Genomic DNA, 9,601 nt, shown 5'->3' with positions numbered 1-9,601 from the left:
CCCTGGTGATGGTGATGATTGTGGTGATGTTGGTGGTTATGGCAAGGTTGGTGTTGATGAGGATGATGATGGTGGTGGTGACGTTGTGTATGGTGGTGGTGGTGATGATGTTGGTGTTGATGGTGTTGATGGTTGTGGTGGTGGTGGTGACAGTGATGGTGGTAGTGACAGTGTGGATGGTGGTGGTGATAGGTGATGATGGTGTTGATGGTGGTGGTGGTGATGATGATATTGGTGTTGATGGTTGTGGTGGTGGTGGTGACAATGATGGTGGTGGTGATGGTGTGGATGGTAGTGGTGATGGTGATGATGGTGTTAATGGTGTTGATGATGGTGGTGGTGATGGTGATGATATTGGTGTTGATGGTGTTGATGGTTGTGGTGGTGGTGGTGACAATGATGGTGGTGGTGATGGTGTGTATGGTGGTGGTGATGGTGATGATGGTGGTAGTGATGTGGGTGATGATGATGTTGGTGTTGATGGTGTTGATGGTGGTAGTGATGGTGATGATGATGTTGGTGTTGATGGTATGGATGGTGGTGATGATGGTGTGGGCGGTGGTGGTAAGGCTGATAGTGATGATGATAATGATAATGATGGCAATGGTGTGGACAGAAGTGATGGTGATGGTGTGAATGGTGCTGACAATAACAATGATAGTGGTGATGATGGTGGTGATGGTGGTGATGGTGGTGGTGAGGTGATGATGATGGTGGTGGTGATGGTGTTGATGATGGTGATGATAATGGCGGTGGTGATGGTGTTGATGATGATGGTGATAATGATAGTGATGGTGATGGTGGTGATGATGTGGTAGTGATGGTGACAGAACTTCAGTGGCGAGGGTGGTGATGACAAGTGCAGGATGGGGGTAGGGATAGTGATAATAATGATCATGACAGTAACAGTAACAGTAAGGCTCATGATGTACCTAATCCAAGTCAGGCCCTGTGCTTTGCCTATACCATCTCCTGTAATCCTTCTAACAACCAATGGGTAGAAATGATCATCATCTTCATCTTACTGCTTAGGAAGCTAAGCTCAGAACTGTGAGATGCCATGTTGAAAATCACATCACTGAGAGGTGGCAGGCCCAGGACTTGGCAGAACCAGAGTTTATCCAGATTTCATACCGTTAGCAAACAGTGAAGCCTTAAGAAGGAGAAAGCAGAAAGGAAAACTGAAGAGGACGGAGGCCTGCCCTGACCACACTATTTAGCAGGACAACCTCCCCCCATTCCCAGGGGGCACTGCCATCCCCCCGAGACTGCTCCACTTTTTTCTTCCCTCAACCACACTTATTCTAACATACTTCACAATGCACTTATTTACTATGATTATAACACATCGTCTGCCTGCCCCACCCCCGCTAGAATGGAGAGCCCTGAGGACAGGCGTCTGAGTATGCATTTTCAGAGATCAGACCGGTACCTGACATACTGCAGGCATTCGACAAATTTTGTTGAACAAACGAATTTTTTTGGTTTCAGGCCACATCTGATATGACAAGAAAAAGTTAAGATATCATGGCTTTGGGGTCCCCTGAACGTGTTGAAAGGACAATTGAGGATTCTTTGGATTCGGACTAAGGCTGATCTAACAAGCTCTGAGAACGGAAGAAGGGTTCATTTCTTCCTAACTTGGGGGCTTCTTGGACACTGGGAAACAAGGCTATCCCCCAAACCGAGGGAGAACACTAAGATTAGAGTCACACGTCTGAAATAAAGGTGCCCCAATGTTCTAAGAGGGAGACAGAGAAGCGGAGAGCACACATTTCCTCCAGGCATAAAGCTTGCTTGTCTCCGTCTGCTTCCATGAGTTTCTCCACACAAGTTGTATTCCTTCAGTCGTTTAACAAACATGCTTTGAGTCACCAGTATGCAACAGAATTTTTTGTAAAGATTTCCTTTATTTATTTGAGAGAGAGAGAGAGATCCCAAGCAGGGGGGAGGGGCAGAGGGAGACGCAGACTCCCTGCTGCGCAGGGAGCAGGACATGGGACTGGACCCCTGGACCCTGGGATCATGACCTGAGCCGAAGGCAGATGCTTCACCGACTAAGCCACCCAGATGCTCCACACCAGAATTTAAAATATCTGACATCATCACTGTACAAGAGACCAGCCGTCCAGATGAGAGCTGGGGTTACCAGGGCAAATAAATATGGGATGACGGTTCAGAACCAGTCTCATGGGAAAGATAGTACTGTGTTCCCTAGTTTGGGATAACATTTTTGGTTAAAGTGTAGGGCAGGAAATGATGGAATCATCCAGCTCCTAAGATAGTTAGAAGCTTCTAGGAACCAAAGATCATATTTGAGGGAAGATTTAAAAGGATGGCTCCCTGCTTCCCCCTGGTGGAGATCAGTAGCAAGTACATGAAACAGCTTGAGTCTTCCCTCAACAGGGGAACCCTGAGTCAGAAGCTAGGCTTGTAACTGCACCTGCCCCACAGGAGGTCACAGTCAGATGAGAGAGAAAGGCCAGGAAACTGACAACCACTGTAAGACATGGTCAACTGGTGGCAGAGCATTCATTCATTTGTTTGTTCATTCATTCATTCAACGAAGTGCAGAGGCTTGGAGGCAGGGGTTGGGCTTGAGGATAAGCAGGGGATTCACTGGGAAAACAAAGAGAAAGGGAATTCCAGACCATGGTGCCCAGAGCAAGATGTGAAATGCATGCCTGATCCAGAAAATTCTATGTAACTAACAGACTTAGTCAACAGTTAAGGCTTGAAGGGGAAGTGGGAACGGTTGGGGCTCCAAACGGAAGCCAAATCCTGAGCTTTCTCTGCAACCCATGAGAAGGACCCCGTACTTTAAGCCCCTGGTGATTTGCACAGGCTACATGTGGGAAAAGGTGCATTAATTCAGAAATATTGGGGCACCTGGGTGGCTCAATCAGTGAAGCCTCTGCTTTCAGCTCGGGTCATGAACCCAGGGTCCTGGGATCCGGCCCCGCACTGGGCTCCCTGCTTGAGGAGAGTCTGCTTCTCCCTCTCCTTCTGCTGATTCGCCTGCTTGTGTGCTCTCTCTCTCTCTCAAATTAAGTCTTTTTTTAAAAATTCTTTTAATCCAGGGGCACCTGGGTGGCTCAGTGGGTTAAGCCCCTGTCTTAGCTCAGGTCATGGTCCCAGGGTCCTGGGATCGGGCCCCGCATCAGGCTCTCTGCTCAGTGGGGAGCCTGCTTCCCCCTCTCTCTCTGCCTGCCTCTCTGCCTACTTGTGATCTCCGTCTATTAAATAAATAAATAAAATCTTTTAAAAAAATAAAACAAAAAAAAAATCTTTTAATTCAGAAATGTTTACTGAGTCCCTACAGTGTATCAGATATTGATATCAGGCCTGGGAATAAAACGATGACCAGAAAGAGGTCCGATCCTTTGCAGCTTATGGTCTGGTGAGGAGACAGACACCCATTGTTTAAAGAAAAAAAAAAAAATCACTCCACCCAAAAGGTTAAAATTTAAATTAAAATGTGGTGAGCAAAAAAAAAAAAAAAAAAAAAAAAAAAAAAAAAAGTGGTGAGCAGCCCCGCCACAGACAGGAAAAGCAGAAGTAAAGTATGACTCTGGGGAAGTTTGGAGCTGAGCTGGGTGAGTAGACAAGACAGAGTTAGGTGTCCCCAGAAAAATGAAGCTGAGATGCAGCTTTCTTAACATCAGAGAAGTCATGTGAGGACCCCGGCAGGTCTGTGAGCAATGCCTGGCCGGCGCTATTCGCATAAGCACATTTTTCGCAGAACTTCCCGGGATGCATTAAAATTGCAGGAAAAAAGGGGGGGGGACCTGAGCAGTTAATGGTTTTCAGGGAACAAAAGAACATAAAAAAAAAAACAACCACTCCCAAGCCAGGACATAGTCTGACCACAGCAGAGACCATAAATCCTCAGAAAGCTCCCAGTGCTTTTATCAGAAGTTAAGACTGACCTACTGCCCATGCTTGGGCAGTGTTTTGGTCATTTTTGCAGGATTTAAACCCCTTTCAGCGCAAAAACACGGGACTAAGTGCAGGCAGAGCACCGACGAGCCGACCCGGGGTGGTCTGTGACTTCAACCAGCTAGGAGCTGGACTCCTGTCCCCTTAGGATAGCTTCTGCCCCAATTCTAGACTGAACTGTCCTTTGCCAAGCACCTCTGTGTATAGGCACGCACTGGCAGCTTAAAAGTCCCCCGATTTTGCTGTTGGGAGGGGCTGTGCTCAGCCATCCCCCTGCCTCGTTCTTTATAAACAGTCGTACAAAGTTCTTTGCTTCCAACACCTTGGGTTGTGCGACCTAATGCATGGCACTGAGTTGAGTGTTTCCCCATTCTGACCTCAGCACCAAGAGCCGTAGGATTTTGACAAACGTGCAGGACTTGGCCACCATTGTCAAAGTCCCAGTGGCCCTAAGGCTGGAAACAGAGCAGGACCTTGTAGACGGGATCTGAGCTGCCTAGGAAGGGTCGGTAGAGGCAGGAGGATGAAGGGGAGTGGAATCTGCCACCCCAGAATACATCCCTTTGGCAGAAGGGCTATTTTAGGCTGATGATTTTGAAGAAACAGCAGACAGAGGGGAAGCTCTGGTACCCGAGTAGAAGTTGTACTTTTGTAAAAGGCACTGACATTGATAAGGGAAACCTCCATGGATAAGGATGTCTCCAACTCGGTATCAGAAGGGTGACTATTAAATCTCTAGAAACTTCTACCAGTGGAGAAGGCAGAGATTTCTGTACAACCACCTTCCCCTTGTTGATTGTGCTTTTCCTGGTCACCGCCCATAAGGGCCTCCCCCCACCCCCTGAGTGTAAAACCCTCTCTTTTGACTTTAACTAGAGATGTGATTTAAGATGATGTCTTAGGGCTACTCTGAAGAGTGACTCAGTTTCCCCAAGGCTCTTCTACAATACAGGAGGTATGCATGTTAGCAAACCTCTGTTTTCTCTTGTTCATCTGGTGGTGGTCTCATCTAAGGACCCAGAAGGGTAGAGAGAGAAAAATTTTCCCCCACGAGGATCAAAGAGATCCCTGTCTTTCAAACCACGGCTCACAACCAGTGAGGTGTGACCTGAAAGTGATGGGTCATTACCAGCGTCGGGTAAATGATACGAAATGAAATAGAAAAGAATCCAGGGGCGCCTGGGTGGCTCAGTGGGTTAAGCCGCTGCCTTCGGCTCAGGTCATGATCTCAGAGTCCTGGGATCGAGTCCCGCATCGGGCTCTCTGCTCAGCAGAGAGCCTGCTTCCCTCTCTCTCTCTGCCTGCCTCTCCATCTACTTGTGATTTCTCTCTGTCAAATAAATAAATAAAATCTTAAAAAAAAAAAAGAAATAGAAAAGAATCCAAAATACCACATATAGTAAGAATGAGTTTGATGCCAATTCTTTCTTTCACGAGACTCATTTCAGGTGCGTATGTGCATAGGGGTGTGTGTGTACAGAGTTGTCATGTAAATCTGATTCATTTCTGTGCATCTCGACCAAAACTGAAAACCGGAAGATTAGAGGCCCGTACAGGGTTTCATGCAGCCCAGGATGTCACCAAGGGTGAGTGCACAGCCTCAGGAAGGTGAAGAGCATTATATGGGGCGGGGGTGGAGGAGAGGCCAGAGGTAGAAATCAATACAAACTTTCTGGAAAGCTACTTGGTAACGTTCACCGGACTATCTGGCGGCATTTTTGCTTGTCCTACCTGGGATTGGGAGGAGAGAGGATGGTACTGACACCAGATCACTGAGCCCAGGGATGCTGCCAACATCGTTCAATGAGACGACAGCCTCTGAGTCAGGGTCCCTTCTGAGGATGACCGTAGCTTTGGTAAGGATGTGCCAGCAAGAAGGACTACCAGAGGGCGTGCACAGGGATTCGGGCCAATGACCTGTTTCAAATATGTTCTCTCTTTCATTCCCTGCTACATCCCAGCCCTGCTGGCACACAGCAGGCAGGAAATACCTGTTGAACGTTCCATGCTGAACCCAGCAAAGGCTTCTGTGGCCAAGCAGCGGCCTCATTGCTCCAGACTGAGGTTCTACAGTGACACCTAGTGGCGGAAACCGAAACAACCAAGCCGATGGACCGGATTTAGCTCGAGTTTGCAGAGCGGATCCCTTCCAGCTACAAAGGCCCCAGAATTTGTGGGGGGATCACGAGGCTAGAGAGAAGCAGGGAGACTCAAGAGGAGCTAATAGCGGCAAATGGGGATCTGAGCGATGAATGGGAAAGAGCAAAAAAAAAGATGATGTGAAAAAGAAAAACAAAACAAAACAAGCCTCCGATGTCTAAGGTACACGCTGGTTCAGTCGCTTAAGCGACCAACTCTTGATTTCCGCAGAAGTCTTGATCTCAGGGGGGTGAGTTCAAGCCCCACACGGGGGCTTACTAAAACAAAACAAAACAAAACAAAACAATCTCCAAAAGGAGTTTTCACCCTCACAAGATAGCAAACCCAAACTTAAGAAGTTTTAGCCTCTCAGGAAACAACCCTCTCTTTTGTTTTGCTAATAACTCCCGTGCCTCACCCTCTGGCCTATAAAAACGACTTCTCTGCGTGCTGGAAGGGATTCCGGCAGATTCATAACTGATCTCCAACTCATTCAGCTGAATTTTTTTTTTTTAACAATTTGGATCCCAAACTGATAAAACAAGTCCCAGAGGTTATTTAATTGGGGGGGGGGGGTCTCAAAATGTGCATGGATAATCGTAATCATATTGTTTAAAATCAGGACTCATATACCCATCTGTCTGGAAGACTTACACCAAAACTTTTTACCAAAATGACAACGGTAGGTTCCCTAGAAGGCAGAGCCTGGGATAGTTCTTTTCTTTTTGTTTATCTATTCTCTGCTTTGTTTTACATTGAGAGTCTATTATTTATGTAAAGAAAATAAGAAGTTAGCTGGATGTGGACCCAACATGCAAAGGCACTTAAGAATGTCTAAGGTATCGGAGGAACCTGGGTGGCTCAGTGGGTTGAAGCCTCTGCCTTCGGCTCGGGTTATGATCTCAGGGTCCTGGGATTGAGTCCCACATCGGGCTCTCTGCTCCGCCCGGAGCCTGCTTCGTCCTCTCTCTCTCTCTCTCTGCTTGCCTCTCTGTCCACTTGTGATCTCTCTCTGTCAAATAAATAAAATCTTTAAAAAAAAAAAAAAAAAAAGAATGTCTAAGGTACCAGTACCCTGACCAGCTCTGCACTCCCGGATTTCCATATCTGGGCCATTATTATCCAGAACCAAATGCCCTACCAGCTCCGCACTCCCTTGAGCACAAGCTTCCAAGAGCTGCCTTCACCCCCTCCGGCTTCGGAATTCCCCTCTTTGAGGAATTTGGTGAATTTGGTATTTCCCAACCAAAGCTGACTGTCTCATCCTGGCCTGCAGCTCAGGTGCAGAAATCTGGAGGAACCAAGGATTACGTGTTGGGGACGAGCCTCCGTCCCCAAGGCCTGCTCACCTGACATGTGGACGTTCCGCAGGCAGGTCAGGGAGGCATTGAGACGGGCACACTCCTCTCGGTTGGCTCCGTATTTCTCCACGGTCTCACACACCTGCTCATCTGTCATCTCCAAGAGGTCCTCCAGACTCAGCTGGCCGGGGGTGATCTCCTAGAGCAGGGGAGAAAGAAGTATCTCAGGAGCCCAGAGGGGAGGAGAGCGGGCTGAGCCTCCACACTGCCGCCTAGCGGTAGCTAGGGGGAACAGGCCTGGGCTTGCCTCTCAGCTTGGCCACTCATTACCTTGGGCAAGTCACTTACCCTCTCTGGGAGCCTCACTTTATTCATCTGTACAATGGGAGTCTTAAGTGTTCATACTTTGTGAAGTAGCCCCTTTTGTTAGCACACAGCCAGTACTCTATAGATGGTGGCAGTTAATTATGTCCTCCCTGAACTCCTTATGGGCAGTCTCCAATTCCTTTGTCTTTGGATGGCCCTCTGCTCAGCTTGGCTTACCCCAAATACAGGAGGATCTCAGAGCAGAGCACACTGGATAGGCCTAGTCCCTTGATGGCTGTCCTCCCCTGCCATTCCCGTCTAGACTGGGGGTTTAGGAACCCTAAGGGGTGGTAAATTGGAACCCTATGTGTAGCTCTGTGCTGGAAATGAACCTGGATTTTCTTCTGAGCCCAACGGGGCAAGGCTGTGCATTCTAAGACAAAGTGGTAAGACTGGAGTATAGCATGAGGTGGGGACCAGGACACCTCTGGAGAGATGGACTGAGAACAGAAATGGTAGGATTGCCAGCTACAAATGTCCCTTCACCACCAGCAGCAACCACTCCCCTGCCCCCCATTTCCCAAAATGCTGTGTCCCGGGATACCATGAAATTTGTCAGACTTTGATATTTATGCATCTTTATGCATTTATGCATATTATGCATCTATATCCATATATATATACATAATAGAGAGACTTCATTTATAGCAGTTAATGGCATTCAATGTTTTTACACACATCATTTAAATAAGAATTTTAGACACCTAAAGATGGAGAGTCTAGTGTCCTATTGTGGGATATTGCTGCCCTCTTGTGGCCACATCTGTGTATTACAACAAAATCTAATACCTCCCTCCCCACCCCCTCACCAACCCCCAATACAGACATTTAACTGGCAGCCAGAAGGAGGAAAACTTCTTTTTTGCCTCAAAACAGATGCAGGGCAAAGGCCATGAAGCCAGATCAGTGCCTTTCCAACTCACTAGGGCAGGGAGCAGGAAAAAACAACACTTGAGTCATTTAGGGTTTTTCTCAAATAGGGACACATGGCTCAATAAAGTCCACTTTAAGAAAAGTGATGGTCCAGGAGCTGAAGGTACAAAACAAATCACATTTAGAGGGACTCATTCACAACCTGACAGATTTCTCCTCTTTGCTGCAGAATTCACTTGTGCATTTCAATTCTATCATTTACTCTCCAAATACTCAAATTTCCCTAAAATTTGGGGTCACAGAAAAAAAAATCACAGAAGTAATAACAACATAAAAAATGGACAAAGCCTAAAGAAACCCGGACTAACAGAGCAGATTCACTTCCGTTCAATAAAGTGATAATAAACGAAAATGAAATGAATGGTGCACTGTTTTAAGTGTTTTTTGGGCTTTCTTTTAATGCCACAAAGACCCAGTAAAGTAGTACTTTCATCATCACCATTGGTCTGTAATTAGGACTCTAAAATTCAGAGAGGTTAGACCACTTGCCCAGGGACGCACAGCAAGTAAGTCTGAACGCAAGCTGTTAACTTGGGAGCCTTGGCCATACTGCTGGTTCCTTCTCGGAAAGGGGCCTCTGGTGGACGCAGACGGGAGCTGCAGGCAGAGAGCTGGAACCTCAGCGTTCCCTAGTTGGTGGACTCAGGATTCTAACAGACTAAGAGCCAGAGCTGGGGCACTTGCAGGCCAGGTAAATGAGCAAAACTCCCAAAAAGCCAGAGCCTGCAGGATCCGAAGGGGCAGCAGAAATCAGGTGACTGCCACTGGACAGGAATTCAGCTCAGTGTGCTCAAAAATTTGGCTTTTTCGAGAAGGCAGAGATCTGGGTTTTTTTTTTTTTTAAATGCAAACTCTTTAAGCTTTTAAATATTGGCACAAAATTTTTTTTTGCAAACACCGTATCAGACAAAAAAAAAATGTCT

At 47.0% G+C, this 9,601-nt stretch overlaps 1 protein-coding gene across 1 annotated transcript in view; it reads right to left on the bottom strand.

The window, feature by feature from the left end:
• Window positions 1-6,121: 6,121 nt before the first annotated feature.
• Window positions 6,122-9,601, bottom strand: part of LOC309857225 (kinase suppressor of Ras 2-like) — a gene marked incomplete at its 3' end in the record, with an annotated part of 124,312 nt that continues 120,832 nt past the window's right edge. Inside the window, exons 6-7 of the mRNA XM_082750014.1 lie at window positions 7,428-7,578; window positions 6,122-6,129 (exon numbers count right to left, since the gene is read on the bottom strand). Of these exons, the coding sequence (XP_082606140.1) occupies window positions 6,122-6,129; window positions 7,428-7,578 (159 nt within the window). The remainder of the gene's footprint in view (window positions 6,130-7,427; window positions 7,579-9,601) is intronic.

The sequence above is a fragment of the Mustela nivalis genome (assembly GCF_964662115.1).
Source record: "Mustela nivalis genome assembly, contig: HAP1_SCAFFOLD_504, whole genome shotgun sequence".
NCBI lineage: Eukaryota > Metazoa > Chordata > Mammalia > Carnivora > Mustelidae > Mustela > Mustela nivalis.
This window is presented reverse-complemented; position numbering and strand designations above follow the sequence as displayed.